The sequence below is a fragment of the Triturus cristatus genome, chromosome 6, assembly GCF_964204655.1.
Source record: "Triturus cristatus chromosome 6, aTriCri1.1, whole genome shotgun sequence".
NCBI lineage: Eukaryota > Metazoa > Chordata > Amphibia > Caudata > Salamandridae > Triturus > Triturus cristatus.
This window is the reverse complement of record NC_140589.1, coordinates 1,147,624,950-1,147,646,241: the sequence shown is the minus strand read 5'-3', so window position 1 is coordinate 1,147,646,241 and position 21,292 is coordinate 1,147,624,950. Positions and strand designations below refer to the sequence as shown.

Sequence of the window (21,292 nt, the reverse complement as noted above, 5' to 3'; positions counted from 1 at the left end):
ACACTTCAAAAACTGTAAGAGCGCGCATTCCGCATTAAATGGCAATCTAAATGTGTTTACCCTGAAAGTGATTAATTGGTGGCAGCGATACCAGTATGACCCTGAGATATTTATGTGAAACGATCGGTATCTAACTTGCTATGCAACTGTGATGTTATGCTGATATTTATTCCACTCTAAGCAAATAATGGGGTAACCCAGTATCCCTCAGAACCTGGGCAGTAAGTTTATAAGGTAACAGTGGTTCTGTCGGGTGAAAGTATTGCTTTTCGCATTAGGCCTAGTCACACATTGTTTAAACAATATAAAACAAATATCATTATACTGAAAACAACACACAGGACAGTTCAAATTCAAAGTAAATTCTTTATATATGAATTGCGTCATTCATATATACATACATTAATATTACCCGAAAGGCCGTCAGGCAATAATGTGGTGACACGAGTGACAAAGTGAATACTAAGTGCTCGGTGACAGTGTGTGTGAAGGTGTGATATGTACAGTAGTTTAAAATCGAAGTTATTCGAAAGTGGCCAGGGAAATGCAAAAGTTCAAGCTGCGCAATGGAAGAGTTCTTTCTTTGGCGCAGATTCTATGTAAAGGTCCACGGAATAGTCGACGTTTCGACCCTAGTACTGCACTCTTGAAAGGTCAGTGCGGGTCTTCATCAGGACTTGAAAATAAGCGAGACGGCCTATGAGTAAAAAGGGGGGACTTAATTAGGTGTGTGTTAACACTGGAAATATGAAACATGGATTAGGGTGGTAGATGACTCACCTTGAAAGGACTAAATCTAAGGAGTGGGTAAGTATCCGGCATATGTCTCAGGATTCACTCCAGTGGTATATCGTGTGGATGGGACGATCAATGTGTCTGGTGGCGGTATCTAGAAGATAATGAATAACCAGGGTTTCAGCGGGAAAACTATTCCCAATTATCCGTGTAGTTGGATAAACTAGCGCATAGATGACGCTCACCAATTGGCTTACGAAGCGCTGTCTAAGTTCAAGCCCTTCTGTCTCCTTAATGTGGGTTAAACAGCTTCAACAGACGAAGTTTGTTTCTGAAAGGAAGCAAGGTTCGAGGTTATGCTAGAATACCTTGGGTCCAAAGGGACAAGGTCTGTGAATGAACGAGATTGGATGGGGATTCACAATTACCTTATTTGGAAAAACGAACCGCTGGCCTCTGGGTCCTAGCTCGTATGATTGAATCGGTATCTGGAAGATAATGAAAACCCGGGGTTTCAACGGGAAAACTAATTTCAATTATCCATCAGGCTGGATAAACTAGCGCAAGTATGACGCTCACCTGTTGGCTTGCGAAGCGCTGTCTAAATTCTGTCTCCTTAGTGTAAGTAATCTTGTTTTCTTCAGACGAAATTTATCTGAAAGGAAGCAGGGTTCAGGTTTAGGCATGATTGCCTTAAATCTGAAAGAACAAGGTCTATGAATGGACGCGATCGTATGGGGATCCCAATTACCTTATTCGGAAGAACGAACCGCCGGCCTCTGGGTCCTGGCTCGTATGATTTAATCAGCAAGGAGGTCTGACGTGCGTCTGCCTAAATGCTCAGTGTGGCGTGCGCGTGGACGCCGAGCGCTGTCGGTTGCTCGGCAACAGATTGTGCTAACGTCAAAAAACGTGAGTTGTCATGGAGACCAAATGCAAATACGTCATCCGGGGGATCCCATGTGTCGAAGAGTGAATCCTGAGTCATGCGCGGCGCGAACGCCCGCAAACGTCACTACGTATGCTACGTTGCCACCTGTGGCAAGGAGTGTCATACGTTACCATCGTAACAATGTTAAAACGGAGTGTTTTGGATTCACATACGTCGATGAATGCAACGCTGGTGATGCGTAGCACAAGCGTATGGAAACTTCAATTGTTGAGTGGCCAAATGAAACAGTGCAGTCACACTATTAGACGTGCATTGTCTGTGCACAATCTTTATGATAAATGAACATTAGATGGGCCAGCATGGGTTGAATGCACAGTGAAATTACACTTAAAGGAAAGAGAAGGTAGTTTGATGATATTATGCTACATAGTGTGATTCATAGCATGCACATTACATGGGTAAGTTCAGGAACCGGAGCCTAAACCTGAACCCTGCTTCCTTTCAGATAAATTTCGTCTGAAGAAAACAAGATTACTTACACTAAGGAGACAGAATTTAGACAGCGCTTCGCAAGCCAACAGGTGAGCGTCATACTTGCGCTAGTTTATCCAGCCTGATGGATAATTGAAATTAGTTTTCCCGTTGAAACCCCGGGTTTTCATTATCTTCCAGATACCGATTCAATCATACGAGCTAGGACCCAGAGGCCAGCGGTTCGTTTTTCCAAATAAGGTAATTGTGAATCCCCATCCAATCTCGTTCATTCACAGACCTTGTCCCTTTGGACCCAAGGTATTCTAGCATAACCTCGAACCTTGCTTCCTTTCAGAAACAAACTTCGTCTGTTGAAGCTGTTTAACCCACATTAAGGAGACAGAAGGGCTTGAACTTAGACAGCGCTTCGTAAGCCAATTGGTGAGCGTCATCTATGCGCTAGTTTATCCAACTACACGGATAATTGGGAATAGTTTTCCCGCTGAAACCCTGGTTATTCATTATCTTCTAGATACCGCCACCAGACACATTGATCGTCCCATCCACACGATATACCACTGGAGTGAATCCTGAGACATATGCCGGATACTTACCCACTCCTTAGATTTAGTCCTTTCAAGGTGAGTCATCTACCACCCTAATCCATGTTTCATATTTCCAGTGTTAACACACACCTAATTAAGTCCCCCCTTTTTACTCATAGGCCGTCTCGCTTATTTTCAAGTCCTGATGAAGACCCGCACTGACCTTTCAAGAGTGCAGTACTAGGGTCGAAACGTCGACTATTCCGTGGACCTTTACATAGAATCTGCGCCAAAGAAAGAACTCTTCCATTGCGCAGCTTGAACTTTTGCATTTCCCTGGCCACTTTCGAATAACTTCGATTTTAAACTACTGTACATATCACACCTTCACACACACTGTCACCGAGCACTTAGTATTCACTTTGTCACTCGTGTCACCACATTATTGCCTGACGGCCTTTCGGGTAATATTAATGTATGTATATATGAATGACGCAATTCATATATAAAGAATTTACTTTGAATTTGAACTGTCCTGTGTGTTGTTTTCAGTATAATGATATTTGTTTGATATTTATTCCAGTCATTGCTGATATTTATTCCAAATGTATTGAATCCTGATATTTATCCAGTATATTTATTTATTAGAGTCCAACCATTTATTCCTACGCAACCAGTACACAGCTAATCAAACCCATGTAAGAAAGGTGAATGTGATTAACTAATTGAACTTCTTCCAACCCAGAGAACTTTTACATAAACGAAACGTATTTATCTATAACAGTGGTGTGGTGTCCTTCTTTTTATGTGGTGTGCAGGGAGTTATTATTTGGTCATAGCCGGCTTAACACAACAGCCTTCTACCGCCTTGTCACTCGAGCCAAGCTACCCCCCTTTGTGCTGGGCTTGCCCATCGCAGGTCCAACAATGCTTCATCCAAACTTTGTCGTCTCCCTTTCTTACCTTTCAACTGTAATTGATTTTTTTACTTTACGAAGTTGCCTACTAGATGATTACCTGTTGATGCGTTGTTATGCTTGATCTACCCAGGTCTCGACTAGGTTTATGGGTTATCTCCTCTAGTCATTTCTGATACTTTTAGAAAGTTGCCTTACACATTAAGGGCCTCATTTATGGCATTTTGGTGTAGGGCTGCACAGCAAGGAATCTGGCTGCACTCCTCTATGCCAAAGGGAAAGTTCAGGAATGCACCATATTTAAGCAATACAATGCGTTCCTGTCCTTTATGCTTGCAATGGCGCCATTTCTGCAGCCTAGAGCCAATGTAGGCATCCTTGCACCATGGTGCAAGGGTGCCTCTGTTGCAGGCATGATTGTTTTTGTGCAGGAGGGGGGACCTTCCTGCACAAAAACAATGCTATAAGGCGTTTTCTTTTTCTATGTGTGCTGCAGAATGCAGCACACATGGAAAGCAGAAAAATAAGGAGAAATTAAGTTATATCTCATTGCTATGCCTCACCTCAGGAGGCGTATGGATTTGACGCTTCCCCAGGTTTGCATGTTTTTGCAAATCTGGGGCAGTGTCAAATTCCATGGGTGTTGCGCAGGAAGACCCACCGCAACACCCATGGAATGCCTCCCGGGTGCAGAATAAGTTGATGCATCGATTTACGCTGCGTCGCCTTACTCATGATTAATGAGGCCACTCAAAGTAACACAGGGTGGCTTTGCATGGCTTCATAAATCTTTATGAGAGCCCTACATTACGCATGTACTCATTTACGGGATGCAAAAGTGATGCAGGACTCTCATAAATAAACACCTTACTGCTTGTAGTCTGTACGTGGGTGAAATGACTGCCTGTAGTTGACTGTTGGGCTTTGTGTTTGCCTCCTAGAGAGCCGCACTCACTAGGGGGATAAGGTGTGCCTGGATGGGCCATCCCTGGCAGGATGGGCGAGAGGAGCTGGGCACTGTCCCACTTACACCTGAATAGGCTGTGTGCTGCCTCCACTCAAAGGGCTGCATACCCCCTGTAGGTATTTGGAGCCAGAACTGGGGAGGCAGGATGCCTGGGAACTTCAAAGGGAAAACTAGAAGCTTCTCCCCCACTTCAAAGGCACAACTGGGTATAAATACTGGACCTCAGACAACAATCTCTTCAGCACACTTCTGGACCTGTGGAACCACTTCCAGGAAGAAGGACTGCTCTACTGCTGAAGGGCTGCCACTCTACTGGACTGCTGCCCTGTTGGACCACTGTCTTGCTGTACTGCTGCCTTGCTGTGCTGACCTACTGCCTACTGTCCTTTTGCCTGGATAAGAAGGACTAGACCTGCCCCTCTTAAATCCAGAACCCCAGATTGACTCCAATGGCTAGTTGGCTGGCCTCCTCACTTGTGCCTCAAGGGCAGAACGCTTCATCAACCTTGACCCAGCACCTTGATTCTGCCATCTGTGAGACAACCTTGCCAAGTGATGCCACCCCTGTACTGGACCCTTGGAAATGGGCCTAAGGTGCTCTTCCAGCCTCTGGGGATTCAGGGGAACCGATACATTTCTTCGCTGTGCAGAACAACCCCAAGCAGAACCGAGGCATGTCTGCTACTGCATGGATCACAACTGGAGCAAAGACCCTCATCGCATTGCAGCTCATTGTTGCATCAAAATCACCATTCTGTGATGCTTCCTTGGGGCAGATTCTTGCACTCCTCATCAACGGAAGCGTCGCAGATGAGGGCTCACTCCACATTGTAGCGTCGCAGCTCCTTGGAACTGGCACATCGCCCGAACTGCGCAGCACATCCTCGACTTCAGTCTTTGCATCGGAAGCCATGGTTGATGGGATCCTCGAAAACATGATGCAGCACATCACACTGCAACCTCACCGCATCACCGAACTGACACATCACTTTGGCTGCAATACAGATCTTTGAAGCAGATCCTCACAACACTGCAAACCAGGAATTAAGGTACTTTGTTCAGTGGGCCCAACTGGGTCCCTGTAGCTGGCCCGCAATCCATCGCAGTTAATCTAAACTTGTGTATTTGTCCTGGTCCGGCATAACCAGATAATCACAGTTGACGCTTTCCGCCTTTTGGCTCTATTTTAATTAAAATCTTTAAACTTGAAGATCTTCAGTTCAAAGAATTTGATTTTTTTTGTTTTGGTCTTGTTTTATTTATTAAAATAGGTTTCTAAACTGGTGTGGGATTCTTTTGTGGTGCGTTTCCACTATGTTACTGTTTGAAGTGTTGCACAAATACTTTGCACATTGCCTCTGCTCCGTGCCAAGCTTCAATGATTTATACAACTGCACTATCTTGCTTTGCAAGGTGAAAATGAATTTTGAGTGTTAATTGCAGCCAACTAGTTTATGTTCTTGCAGATGATATTCACTGTACGTTTATACTGATTTCCCGCCCTGATTAGTGTCTCATTGTACATGCTGTGTGTCGCATTGTATTGGTATTTATCAAGAACTTTCTTAGCAATTGCAAGACTTAAATCATTTCTTATAAATAGTGCCTCTTAATTTGTGCCATGTTTAACCCATCCTTGTGTGTGTGTACTGCGACACTGGAGATGTTCTCAGCGCTCTTTCACCTTCTGGGTCTGCATCGAGCAAAATAATACGCTATAAATAAATACCTGATATTTACTGCATTGTTTTTTTATTTTGCAGATCATCAGTGGGGCTAAATATGAAGCGAAAGTTGTGACTGGACTAACATCATGTTTAAAAACAGATCCTGAAAATCAAGATTGCTCATTTCAAGAATCTCCGGAATTGCTAAAGGTACAGTAAGGAGATTTCACAAAGAAATAAACATGTGGAAAGTAAGCACGTTAGGCTGTCTTAGAGGTAATTGTACAGCACAAGCCTAACATTTTTACAGCCTTGAAGGTGCTGTGAGAACGGGAACTCAGAAAGGCCAACAACGACTGTTTCTTCTTTATTTTTGAGACATAGTTCACTCCAGACAACAATTGGTTGCAATCAAGATGTAAATATGGACACTGAGTAGCCCAACCTGCTAAGGGTCTGAGTATCAATGGAGTACATGCAAAATGTAAACCCAAAGATGCAGTTCAGGGTGGCCGTGAACTAAATGTGCCAACTTTTTAACCTGCAAATTTTGAGGAGTCCATGGGTTCCGCTCTCTTGGCGATGACCGCCATTTTCAACAAGCTTCAGATGGTGACAATCTCACTGCTGAACGTGCAGGCTGCTAACTTCTACAACATTTCCTTTTGCACTGTGAAGGAGGAATGCTTTAGAAGTCCTCTTGTCTTGGGGGTCCCCAACTCATCTGCCTTTCTGATCAGTTGACAGCACAGGGCACCTATGTGTTAATTTATCTTCAGAAAAGACCTATGAGACCATCTATTAAACCTTTTTGGCCTTCATGAGTCCATCTGCCCTGCTGATGACTATTTCACTCACAATAAGGTTGAAACATAGTTGACTGTGCAACATTTTAATCAGGAACTAAATTATACTGTTGTTATGAAAACCTGTTAAGAGGCCACGGGGCTAGCATTAGTTTCAGGGCCACACTCCTGGTCTTTGTGGTCTTTTAGCACTGAAGCCCTTGGGCCTGACGTACTATGGGACTGTAAACTGAGTGTTAAGAACACCCTTGTCTGCACTTGACTCTCAGGATAGTAGGGAAAGCATTCCAAGGTTCCTCAGGGAGGGAGTGTTGGGATAGAGACTCAGAACTCGAAACGGTCAAACAACAGACACAATAAGTACCGTCAAGCCCAGTGCTCTTCTTTGTAAAAAGAAAAGTACTGTAACAACACACCAGAATGCAATGCTATACTTTGGAAATGTTAATCAACTACACGGTTCTAAGACGGGTGCCACTGCATTAAAGACACACAGAAACATTTAGATGTAATTCTGGCATAGGTGCAAATTCACTTTCATAGGGTGCAAGCAGCTACCCTTGTGTATGATCCGTAAGCCAGTATGTATATATCACACTACTAAGATTCTGCAGGGCTCAGGTCTGGCAGCAACCCCAAGGTACTCACCACCAGGAATCTTCAGTCACTGTCACAGCAAAGTCAGCACCAGTTCTCCGGCCTCTGCAAGGTTACAGGCATGTGACATTTGTGCCGCCTGAAACCTTCTGGGGTCGTGGGATGATTTGGCTCATTTGCCTTGTTGTGGAAACTCATAGGGTGTTTGGAAGACCATCTGCAAAATCAGGTTGACACTGGTTACTCTCCTGAGTCCAGTTTGCCTCTTCTGGCCTGCCCACATTCTAGGCACAGTGACAGGGCTTCTCCTCTTCAGGCAGCCTCCCTCCTGCAGGGGAAGGTGCTCCTTCCCTCCTCTTCGTTGGCCAGGGCATAAGCACACCCACAGATCTCCAGGAAGATGCACATACCTCTGGCACCTCTGGAAGAGTTGCTATCAAATAACCCAGCCCTAGATCTCAGCAGTTGTTCGGAACATTCACTCACTTGGTCAGAGAAGAACTTGGAATTCTGGAAGTGGGATGGTTTTCTTCCCACTGTTATACACATTTTAGCAGACAGAAGATGTTGATTCCATTTTCAATATCCGGGAAAAGGGTGTGAGATGTTCATTTTCATAGCTCACTATTCCTTCAACGGAGAAGACACATATTTTGTCAAATATGATGGCTTTCACAGTAGGTAGTGATGAAGCTGACTTGAATTGAAGCACCTAAAACATGGCCATAATTTAGTTTGTAAACTCAACCTGGCTTTCATTAGCCTTCTGGGGTAGCACTCAGGAGAGAGACAAAGTGCTTGGTTACTCTGCCTGGAACATTACCTCTCCTTAACAACAGATTCTCCTGACCTGCTTCCCCTTTTCCACTATCGACCCAATCTGCAGTACTCTGAAAGAAATAATCTTTAAACCCCTGCTAACAGGTCACAGTAGAATAAGTAAAGGAGCCCGGTCTCAATCCTCTCCCACTTCAATACCTGAGTCTACACTCAGCTCAGGAATGCAAGTAACTCACTTCCACGGTCTGGGGAGGCAGTACCTCAGCCTCCATCTTGTGCTTTGTTTTACACACAAAGAATATGAAGAATAGGAAGTTCTGCTAGAAGGCACCAATCATACAACACAGAAGATAGGCATACCGGAATGTGAGTTCATGACCTAGGAATTACTTTTAAGTGAACCTTTACAGGCATGAGGCTGGTAGGCACCACACTTAGCCATAAACTGGAACAAACATTGGCATAGCCAATAGGTCTCGCTTTTGGGACCTTATAAGTGTTTAGCCATGCAACATTTGCATAACTAAATACTTATAAGGTCCCAAAAGCGAGACCTATTGGCTATGCCAATGCTTGTTTCTGTTTATTACTGCTCTGTAGTAATGGCGGCACCTGTGCTTTAGCTTAAACATCTTAAGCTAAAGTCGGGTGCCGAGATTGCTTTAAAAGTAAAGAATTGTCTATTTCTTTACTTTTGAAGCAATCTCAGCACCCGACTTTAGCCTAAGATGTTTAAGCTAAAGCACGGGTGCCACCATTACTACATAGAAGTAATAAACAGAAAAAAACAAGCATTGGCTCACGGAGAACATCAAAGCGGCCGCGAAAGTGAAAGTGATCGCAATCAAACATCAAAGCGGCCGTGTGGCTGCGAAAGTGAAAGTGATTGCGATCAAGTGCGGCGCGCGCGCCCGCGCACATGCACTGTAGCTCTAGGCTGGCCATGGTAGCACTTTTTTGAGCCCTCACAAAAAGTCTCGCCAGACTCAGCGCATGCGCTGGGTCAGGCGAGACCTAAAAAGGCCTGCTCATTACTATCAATCAGAAACAAAAGGTACTCTGCTGCCACCACTTGACCGAGGACACGCACAATAGAGCCAGGCTGATAAAAGAACATGTTTGATAAACCTCTCCAGACTAAAGAGGTAGATCCAGACCACAGAACCAATATTTAAGCCTATACCACATTGTACAATTTGTGCTTGGCCAAATAATTTCAGCACACCACAACATCCTCATCTGGGATCACTCAGGCTCAGGTGCGCGTCTGTAACACAATGTAGGGGACACCCCTTTTCCAACTGTTGTATTGTCCTTGCCAAGGCTTACTGCTAGTATTATACCATTGGTCAAATATTAATACCTGTATATTCACGTTGACAAAGGCCTGCAATATCCACATAACATTATTTGTGGCACCACGCGGACTGAGCACCCTTAGTTTATTATTTCTTCCTTTACAAATGATATATGTGCATTTAAATTGTGTGTAAAATATCATAAATATGTTTATAGATTTGAATTGCTCGGCTGTATAGCATTAGTAGCAAGGGACCAATTCTGATAAACGTCAACATTATCGAATAAGAAAACGAACCATTGTTTCCTGATATACCCACGTAACGGTGCCATTGCATTTCTGCTGAAGATGACAACGTGCGTACTTACCTGTTGGTTACGTTTCTTTCTCCCTTAGCGATCCACGTGCACCTTCATTGTGGTAACAGTTCCGTGGCTCAAGAAAATTGAACTGGAGAGTCAAAGATGCCAGTAATTGATCTCCGCATCACCCAGAAAAGAAGAAAACTATGATATCGCTTTCACTTCTGATATACCCTATGAACAGAGTAAACATCACCATTTTCCCCCGAAGATAATAAAATGCCTAGTATTGTAACCTTGGTGTTCGTCAATAGGTATTTTTCTGCATCTCCCGAATACTGGGGACTGTAAAGTGTACTCATTTTCTCTTGAAGCACAATAAAAAAAAGTTATCTACCTTTAAGCAGCCATTTCTGATTGCGCATATTTTGATTGAGAGGTGTCATGTTCTTGAAATTCTGGTTATAAAGGGGCATATCAGCAACAACCGGCGATAATTATCGCTCAGCGCTCTAAGCGTGAGGATAATTATCGCCAGGTAACGTGGATTTTTATCGCTGAGATAGCGTGCTATTAGCAACGCTTATCTCCTCAGCGATAAAAATCCTCACGCTAACTGCCTAACGTGAGATAATCGCTGGAAACCCAGCGATAATCTCATGTAGTGTGGCGTTAGCTTGCTGATAGGGACTCACAAACTTAGCCATGATATCCACCTTCCATAGGATATCATAGCTAAGTCAGTCCTGAAGCAGGCGTAAGGAAAGTAGCGATAACAGGGGTTATCGCTACTTTTCCTGCCGCTATGCTTCATAGCGTGAAGCTTGATGATAGGAGAAATGTCGCTTAGCGACATTTCTCCTGTCATGTTAGGTCAGGAACACCCACTTTGCATCTCATTAGAGATGCAAAGCTGGGCAATAGGAATCCCGACGCTAAAGCAAGGTTTCACGCGTTAGCGTCGCCTTGCTAATTAGGCAATAAAATTATCGCCGCTTTTCGGCCGAAAACGGCCGCAAAAGCGGGAATAATTTTTTATCGCCAGCTTGTAAATTTGCCCCATAGTGACTACTGTTTGGAGGTAACAGAGTCTGACTTGGTTCCTAATCATGAGCTTTTTTGCCAGTTGCCTGAGAGGGTTTTGGTATAAGTCCCAATGTCTTTTATTGCATGCCCGCTTGCTGGTGATGGCGTTCTCACTTAGCAGAGTGTTGTCTGCTGGTTGTTGAGCTCTGTACTAGGAAGCTCCATAGTTAAGTCAGGCGTGCAGTCTCCTGCAACGGCCTTAGAAATTAAGTCGGTGAATAGGATGCCTACTGGTTATGGGTTTCCCATGGTGGAACTGTTGTATCCCATGTTTATCATATTTCCCCCTCCTGAATAATTTACAGCTTTCAGGTATAATCACTTATGCTGTGTATATTTGCCCTTGCTCCCCCCTTCTCTTCCCCACTGTTGGTATTTCCCTACAGTTAGACTAGAGTGTGCCTTAGAATGTTGGGACAGGGAGTATGTGCAGAGAAGCTTATGGTAGAACGTTAGAGAGCTATGAGAGTCAAGAGCATTGTTGGATGATAGACAGAGGAGATCGAATAAATACTGAAACGTACCTGCTTGTAGTCTAGTAGAGTTAGAATGGCTGTTAGTGATATGGCCAGTAAGGGTTTTTTTGAGGTGGGGGTATTGATTTTTATCAAGGTTCCAGACAGAAGTGGGGCAAAGACTATAGGAGAATTTAGACCTTTAATGTTACCAGTCAGTGGGGATTAGCTGAAATAGGGAACAGTGGTGCAAGCAAGGCTGTCAAGGACCGAGTGTGGGAGCTCCATGGTATGATTTTGCTTGCAAACACAAGTGTATTGTGTGATCAGTAGTTATGGGTTTACCCTAGAGAATGCTGCTTACCAAGCTCCCTAACTAAGTGCCTATCTCTAGCTGGCCTAGTGTCCAGGCTTATCTGCCCGGGTGTTGCTCGCTCCCTGACACAGTGTCCATCTTCCTGACACCTTATCACAGCATCTAGACTCCGTTAGGTTGAGGGATAATGGATATCTTAGGAATTGGGTTTCTGCGGGTGTAAGGGCAGTGCTTGTGCAGGAGCCAGCAGGACTCTCATTACTGTTTAAAGTATAAGTGGCCTTGAGCAACAGAGAAAGGATTGTAACCACGCTCTCAACTTGGAAGTTGACTATCATGTCCAAGCCATTCACAAGGAAACAACATTGGGTCAAGAAGGGAACAGGACTTGGCTTGCTCCTCTCTTTATCACAAAATCCATTGTCATTCATCGGGGCAAGATTAATTTGCCTGAAGGTCCACACGAGCCATGCATCCCAAACCCTCATGTCGCACTCGCTGTACGAATGAAATACAGACTACCAAATTACAAGGACCAAAAAATACTTAATCTACTCACACGGATGGGTATCAAGTTCAATTGGATGCTGTCCTCGGGGGACCTTAATCATTTCCAGGATTCTCTGACAGGGCTCCCAGAGAGAATGTTAGTGCAGTGCTGGCTGTCTGCTTTGAAGGTGAACAGAGAGCATTACTTCAGTAGGTGTGTGGAGCGAAGGCACAGAGGGTGGGGAGGGTGGGTTCTCAAATGGAATGGTGGTTTATTTACATGGGGCAGGGAGAGACCCCATCCTATGTATGGCTCCCCATCACTCATTCTAGTTTTGCACTCTTTGCCTATTTGATGTCACTGAGAAAGAACCCTTTGGGGAAAAACACTGTTACTCATCTATGATTGTATATATTGTCTCCAATGATAACAAAAAAATACAGGCACCACAATTCATCCTGGTGATAAATGTAACAAGCAGGAGATTTAGGCTGCTTGCAGAAAGCTGCATTGAGCATTCAGAAAATAGTCAGAAAAGCAAGTAAAGACTACACACTCAATTGGGTTGATTTGCATACAATCCCAATATGCTCACTCTACTGTGTTCCAATGAGCCTGGCCTGTGACCTCCTTCAATGACTGTACCACTCCAGTCCAGTATTATTATAGGTGCGGGCAAGCCCACAACATGTGGAGTAAGTCGGCCTCCTCTACCCGGCAATGGGGACATATTGAGGATGCTGATGGGTGTATACGGTGAAGTTTAAATTGCATTAAGTATGCTCGTGTAAAAGGGCAAATTAAATAAATTTAAATCTCGTGTTTCAAGACACCTTTTTGAGATACTGCAGCAGCCTCCCCTATTACCGATCTGTGAGTTCCCTGCCCAAATCTGTGTCCCAGCTCTCTCAGTGTTGCAAGTGATATAAGGAGATGGATGCGAAGACCCTTATAGAGCCATCGCACTAGATAGTAGCCATGCCCCATTGTGTGTAATGCTCCTAGTAATTCAGATGTTGGTGGTTCATAGTCATCCGCTGCCCAGTGTTTACCTACATAGCGCAGGAGACTGTCATGTGTTAGGAAAAGGGTGCCTGGGAGGTTGTGTTTGTGAATGAAGTCAACAAAAGGCATGAGGGTTCTATCCGCAAAAGGATCTCCTACTGTAGTAATCCCTTTTCATTCCCCAGGCTATTAGCCTCTCACACGTTAGTGTACCTGAGACAGTGGGGAGGCCTGAAGAGGTAGATTGTGGCCATAAGGTGCCTTATTCGAGGAATATCCCAATGCCAATTTCCAATAAGACAGTGCACTTCGCAATAACAGTGTATGAATGGGTAGTGTTGGAGCACCCGAGCATAATAGGTGATGAAGCTGGCTCTATTCTAAGTGCGTAGCAGTGAAACCTATTTCTGATAAATTATGACCAGCAAGCCAGTATGATAACCATTGCAATTGCCCAGCTATACAGTATGCCCTAAAATCTGGAGCCCCCAGGCCACCTTTATATGTTGGAAGTTGAAGTTTTGCTAAACTAACTCTATGATGACCCCGTCCCAATATTAGATCAGTCAACTGAGTATTAAGCCTTTTGAAAAAACTGCATGGGGACCACAATTGATAAGTTTATAAAGTGATATAAAATATGCGGCAACATCAACATTTTCGATAGTGCCAGTCGCCCAGCCACGGATAGGGGTAACGTTTTCCAAAAGGCTACTTGTGTTTTGAGTGTTGCAATAGCTCTTGAGAGGTTACTCTCTAATATATATCACGGCTATCACGGTATATATGAACCCCAAGATATCAACATGTTGACTGGGCTACTGGAATCATAAATTCATTGAAACATAGATTAGGTTCAGTGTACGAGCCTGCAAAGGAGTGTGCATTAGATTTGTCTGCATTAATGTGGAGTCCGCAGAGGGTCCCAAATGTAGAAACCAATTGGGCCGACTCACTCTGCTCTTCTTGGATATCTTTGAAATACAAGACCATGTCATCGGCATATATGGAGACGGTATGGATTGTGATACTTACTGGAATCCCCTAACGACTGCTTCTTGTCTAGGTCTTCACTCTATGGGTTCAACAGCAAGGATAAAGAGGAGTGGGGAAAGGGGACACCCCTGTCTAGTGCCTTGTTGAACTCGGTAAGATTGTGAGATATGCTGGCCATTTCTAGCCCTGGCCATGGGGGCAGTATATAATAATTTGACCCAACTGAAGGTATCTCAAAACGTGCCATGTACCCCTAATCCAAGGAATCAAATGACTGATGGATGTCTAATGAGAGGCAACCGTCATTGGGATAAAGATCCTGACTGACATCCATGATTTTTTAACAACCAGCATATATTTAATGAGGTGTTGTGGCGAGGTACAAAACTACATTAATCAGCGTGTATTAAGCGAGGAAGCAACAGAAGCAGCCTACGAGTAAGAATCTTGCTTAGTATTTTATATTCGCCGTTTAAAATTGATAATGGGTGGTAGGAGGTCAACTTATGTGGGGGGTTTTGAGGTTTCAATAGAGAAGTAAACAAAATGACTTTAGTGGGGGGGTTAAGAAGAGTCCCTTCTAGAGCACTGTTGTAAAGTACCTGGGACCAATTGAGTGGCATAGGCAGAGCAGAATTCTGCAGGAAGTCCATTTGATCCCGGTGTCTTGTTTCTTTAAGGCCCCTCTGATTTCATTCCTAGTAATGGGGGCATCAAGATCCTCCCGATCTGCAGTCTGCAATGTAGGCAGGCGCACTATCCGTAGGAACTCCGAGAGCCCGTGGGGTCAGGAGTGGGTTGTCTAAAATCTAGTATTGTATAATAGCCCAGAAATTTTGCATTAATCTTGCATTGTGTGACCACTTCACCGATCGTTGTGTTTAAGGCTAGCATCAGTGTGGGTGAGAGATCTGGATGTATCATGCACGCCAATAGTGCACGCGATCGGTCCACCTCTTCATGCATCCTCTGCGTATATTGGCGATAGTCTACCATGCAGAGTCACTCCCACTACTCCGAGTATTGCACCCTGCCTTCCTGATGATGAGGCGCAGAATCTATGTTTTGTGCCGCTGCGTTCTTAAGGTGGCCCAACTAGTCCTCCACCTCATGGAGCTCGCAAAGAATCATCTTCCTAGCCTCCACCACTGAGTTAATGGTGGAGCCATGGATCACTACTTTAAATGCTTCCCATTCTATGGTGAGTGAGGAGGCAGTGCCAGTGTTAGTGGCAAAGTATTTGTGAATGGCAGTCGATTAGGTTTCTCAGAAGACCTAGTTTTCTAATGAAATCAGTTGGAGCTGCCATGTAGAAATCGGGGCACCCATGTCAGCGAAATCTCCAAGGGATTGTAATCTGAAATGGTCTTGCCTAGGTTGGTTGCATGGATAACGCGGGGTAGGAGGTAGGCCGGCTATAGGAAGTGATCTAAATGTGTATGTAAAGCATGTGGGTTTGAGTAAAAGTAGTATTCTTTCATACCTTCATTACTCGCATGCCACACATCAGTCAACTCCCAGCCACACAACCATAGTTTGAGGATTCCAGGCTTGACAGACCAGTGAAGTACCGGGTGGAGTTGGATGTGTTCTCTCAAGGGTTATATCCAAAACTGCATTAAGGTTACCCCCAGCACCCAAGGGTATGGAGCCCAATCTGCTAATACGGTAGACAAGTGTGTATAAAATATATCTTGATCTGTATTGGGTGCATATATGTATCCTAGGATTATCCCGCCCTCATCTAGGGTGCTCTTCAGTAATATATAACAGCCCTGCATGTCCACTCTCGAGTCATGCAGTCTAAAGGGTACCCTGGCACGTATCCAGATAGCCGTCCCCCTGGAATAGGCAGAATAGGAGGTATGGAAAAGTTGGTCAGGGCAACGTTTGTGCAGTTTGGAGGCCTCTGAGGTAACCAGGTGTGTTTCTTGTAGAAAAGTAATATGGGCTCGGCGACGCTGTAGTTGGGCCAGTATCCTATGTCTTTTTTATAAAGTTCCCATGCCCCTTACATTTCAGATGATCAAGTTATAATTTATAGACACTGAAGTATTTACGTATCTGGAATCTAAAACTCAACCACAAGCACCTTCTTCCAGTCCCCCTCCAATGACGGCAGTAACACTATCAAACATCTTAGAACAACGAACTACTAATACCCGGTCCAGCAATTGTGGATTGTTTGACCAAACCTGTTGAAAATAAAGTAACAATACAAAAAAATAAGTACCAGGTGAACTTGCTATGAGGGTACAAGCAGCCATGTTTTCACATGCTAGCACAGCACAATTCAGGGAGCAATTGACAGCAACCCAGCCCTTGGCCCTGGAACCCACCCAGGGTGTGACAAGAGGTTATAATGCCTTCAATGTCTGTCTGTTATCATGCATTCAAAGGGATAGCGTAGCAGTGATGGGATGCAGTACATCGACAACCCTTGTGAGGGCAAAGCCAAAGAATGTATATATGATAGGAAAGAACATGAGTTACACTGTGAACAGAGCTGTGCATCTAAAGCCAACTAAGAAAATTATTACTGGATTCAATTCATAATTCGTCTGCTGTTTGTGGAGTGACTGCTGGGAACAGTGCTACACTACCTGCTGTATCTGAGTCGGAAGCTCCGCTCTGGGAGGAACTCGAGCTGATGAGGGGGTATGGTGTCCTCAGAGTAGTCTATGACCTCAAAGCAGCCAATTTATCTTCCAGCACCTGCTGTGGGGAGACCCCCCGGCCACTGCCAACCCCACAAGCATAAAGTTTATTCGGTTTCTTCTTCTTTACCCTGCATCTCACCTTGTTTGGTGTCTTATCTTGTTTTTCCTGCCTACAAGAGTCAGGGAAGTTTTGGGCCAGCCATTTCAGGACCTGTTCTGGAGTATCGAAAATGTGCGTCTGTTGATTTCTCATCACTTTGAGCCTGGCCGGGAAAAGGTAGGCATAAGTGAGGTCCGTTTCTCGAAGCCACTTCTTGGCCTCTTGAAAGGAGGCACGTCTCCGCTGGACTGCCACTGTATAATTGGGGAAAAGAGGGATTTTCACATTGTACTCTATGATAGGTGCTCGGTCCCTGGCCGCCTGTAATAGGATGTCATGGTCTCTCTAGTTAAGGATCTTGGCCATGATTGGTTTTGGAGGAGTGTCTGGTATCGGCCTCTTAGTTGGGCCCTGTGCCCCCTCTCGACCACAAACATGTCAGAGAGCCTGTAGGAGCCACTGCTATTCGGAGCCAGTCGTCCATAAAGTGAATCAGGCACGCCCCCTCCACTCCCTTTGGAATACCAATAATGCAGATATTATTGCAGCAGGCTCTCCCCTCTGCATCCTCTGCATTGTCCTGTAGAAGATCCACTTTACGTTGCAACTGAGCCACTTGTATGGTGAGTTGTTCTCGACCGGGGATAATGAAACGAGTGCCACTTAGTTTGCCTTGACCGTATCTGTCAACTTATGATGGTAATCCTTTAACAGACTGACGTCGGTGGTAATTGCCCTCAGACGCTGCTCCATCACCTAGCGTGACTCCATTATTTCCTGCAGGATACGTTTCATCTAAAAGAGGCATTGCCCCCAAAAAGGCCACGTCAGCATCTGGACTCCTAGTCGGAGAGCTATCCAAGGAAAGTGACTGGGAGCGAGATGATGGGCCGACTTATTGGTTCTTGATTTAGTGCGCCCCATATTTTATGGTTTCTGCACACTACCCTCAAAAGTACGATTGAAATAGTTCAACAGTGGTATGCACAAATTGCCCTAGGGGAAAGGGCGAGGGGAAGCACATGCAGACACTGGAGAGAGTCACTCAGTACAAAACCCAATGAGCTGAATCCAGTAATACTTTTCTTAGTTGGCTTTAGAGTACATTCCTCTGGGAGGCCAGCAGGTCTCAAGTACCAATAACTGACAGGGAGGTGAGGTTGTGACCCCATAAGGTGAAGTTTTCAGATTATCTGAGCAAGGGGGGGCGCCTACCTGCGATGATTAATGACAGTACAAGGTTGAATAGGTCTATTAAATATAATCAGTCAGTAAGCCTGCACAATAAGTTCCACACATCCGCTGTCAGCCCACAGACCAGTCAGAGGCTTCACACCAAACCCCGGTGGTCTGAGAATGTGCAGGGTGTTGCTCATAGCCTATGCACACTATGCCCCATTCACAAGCAATGATTGCGGGCAATAGATCAGAGGTAACTGGTCACTCGCTTCAGAGACTATAAGGCCAATACTCTACACAGGCCTCCTCAAGTCGTGGTAGTAGATCCAGCTACCTTAGGAACACAGGCATTGTATATTGTGTGACATCATTAGTCCACACAGATATTCCATTCTGCCGGTCTCAGAGGACACACTCAAAGTCACTGCAGAGAAACTCACATCATGTTGCATGCACAGTAACAGGCAGGAGCATAGCACTGGCAAGAGGTACAGATTGAGAGAGACAAAAAGGTAAGTAAGAGTAAGGGGCCGCCATGCTCTGTCGAGGTCGCCACCTGCAGGCATAGTCATTCCCCTGAGCCTCTCTGTTACACCCAGGCAGCCTCAGATGACAAGCTCCCAACATGTAGTTCTTGATGGCAGTGCAATGTGAGACACTGCATTTCTCAGGCAGGCTCCTGCAGCCAGTCCTGACCTGAAATGCCTCCGGGGAGTGCACCAATCCACCACATGGCCTGAAAGGCCCAACTGCCCAGTGGGATTGGTAGCCCACTACATGAGGCAACTGACGGGGCCATCAGCCCGCCAGTGCGCTCAGCACGACATAGAGTCTTAATGACTCAGTGGTCAGTGTTGCCATACACGCCTTCCTGCACCTGGGCCGCCTGTCTCCCAGACAAACTCAACGCTGCAATTGATCTTGCACACAGCAGGGTTCCACACCAATGTAATGAGCCCAGCAGGATTTCCGTGGGCTCTCCTGAATAGCGAAACCGAACAACACCCGCCACCCTGGGTGTACAATGCAGCTGGTAACCAATCTCCTACAATGAACGCCTCCAGCAGTCTGTCCTGCACAGCTAGATCCGCGTATTCAGCAGCACGATCGCAGGTCACAACGCCACTCGTTGGGCCCGCGGCATTACCTATTCGACGGGTACAGGGGTGAACACTGTAGCACTTGGAATCAGGCGACGTCTGCCATCTTGGTCGCACAGGACAGCCACTGTGCGATTTACTCCAGGGGGCTTTGACTCAAAACATGGCATTCTCACGGAGCTACATCTCACTGCTCAGCAGCCCAGGCACTCACGTCACAGTTAGGGCTCTCGATGGTTACAGGAGCATAAGATTAGGGCAGGATCGTGAGCTATGCGACCTCCATGTATGGATGTTGGCCACGACCCCAAGAGGCAATTCTTAATAGGGGTCATTGTGTGATAAATTCACAGACTTTGAAGTGTTGCAGTTCCAGATTATTGTGGAATAAATACTGTGGACAAAATTATTGTGTCCTAAATATCATTTGGAAAAAACAAAAACATTCAGATGCAAATTAGAAATGTACACCCAAATGGAACAATATTTTGCTAAGCAATATTTACGGGAGAATATATAAGATTGATAATTTTTTTCTCCACAATATTCTGACTGCTATAAATTGGTGTTTCTGGTTGGCAGAGGTATGCACCCTGTCCACTCGGTGAACTACAATCCTAGTCATGGTAAGTCAGCAGCACACTTACGTGTTAGATCTGGCATCCTTGGCGTGGTTTCCCCTGACTTTTTGTCTTCTGACCTCCTGTTTTTGCTGACTTTGTTTTTTTGCAGACTTTAGGTATCTGAGCCCTTTACCACTGCCAACCGGTACTTAAGTGCATGTGCTCTTTACTTAAAACATGTTAACATTGGTTTATCCACTATTGACATATTTGGTTTACTTATAAGTCCGTAGTAGTCTACTGCATGTTTCCAGGTCCTGTAAATAAAATACCACTCGTGGACTTGCAGCACTGATTGTGCCACCTACTTAAGTAGTCCTTTAAACATATCTCAGGACTGCCACTGCAGAGCCTGTGTGTGCGGTTTTAAACTGCCATGTCGACCTCACAAGTAAATCTACATGTCAGGCCCAAACCTTTTTTTCATTACATATAAGTCACCCCTGAGATACGTCCTGGACCGCCTATGGGCAGGGTGAGGTGTATTTAAAAGGTAGGACATGTACTTTAAAGATGTACATGTCCTGGTAGTGAACTGCACCGAAATTTGCTTTTCACTACTGCAAGTCCTGACTCTCCAAAGGGTTAATATTGGGAGTGCCTTATTACATGTTATAAATGTAATTTCTAATTGGGAAAAGATCAAATCCCAAATTTGGTGTCTCTGGAATCACAAGTTAAAAACACAACTTGTGGTGAAATTGTTTTTAAGTTGCAATTTTGTAAATGCCCTTTTAGAAAGTTGGCATTTTCTTACTGTAACCATTTGGCATCTTCTGCCTGTCTCTGTAATACAAGTCTGGGGTGGGTGGCAGCTGGGTAGGTGTGACAGAGTGGCCATCTGCATGCTGATGGGTCATCCTGAGCAGGATGGGAGAGAGGAGCTGAGACTTACACCTGAAAGGCTGTGTCCTGTACCCACAAAAGGGTTGCATACCCCTCTGTAGTGAGTCTGGAGCCAGAACAGGAAAGAAAGTGACTCTGTGCACTTCAAAGCATCTCTTTGAATTCTCACTCACTCCAAAGGCCCAACTGGGTATAAGTACTCGACCTCTGACACCACCAAATCAGAACACTTCTGGAACTTAGGCCATTCTACCAGGAAGAAAGACAGCTGTGCTGCTGAAGGGACTGCTACTTTCCTGAACTACTTTGTTGTGTTGGCCTTCTCCCTGCTGCCTTGTTGCCTGGGAATGAGGACTGTACCTGCACCTCTACATCCCAGAACCTATGCATCTCCAAGGGCTTGTGGCCTTGCCTCCTGTTTTCACTTACAGGGGGCTGGAACCACTGATTATTT

At 45.0% G+C, this 21,292-nt stretch overlaps 1 protein-coding gene across 1 annotated transcript in view; it reads left to right on the top strand.

Annotated features, from left to right (window-relative positions):
- The window catches only part of LOC146821116 (cystatin-like), an 84,465-nt gene extending 74,080 nt beyond the window's left edge, over positions 1-10,385 (top strand). The window contains exons 2-3 of the mRNA XM_085612066.1: positions 6,294-6,407; positions 10,077-10,385. Of these exons, the coding sequence (XP_085468192.1) occupies positions 6,294-6,407; positions 10,077-10,154 (192 nt within the window). The 3' untranslated portion in view covers positions 10,155-10,385. The remainder of the gene's footprint in view (positions 1-6,293; positions 6,408-10,076) is intronic.
- The last annotated feature ends 10,907 nt before the right edge of the window (positions 10,386-21,292 follow it).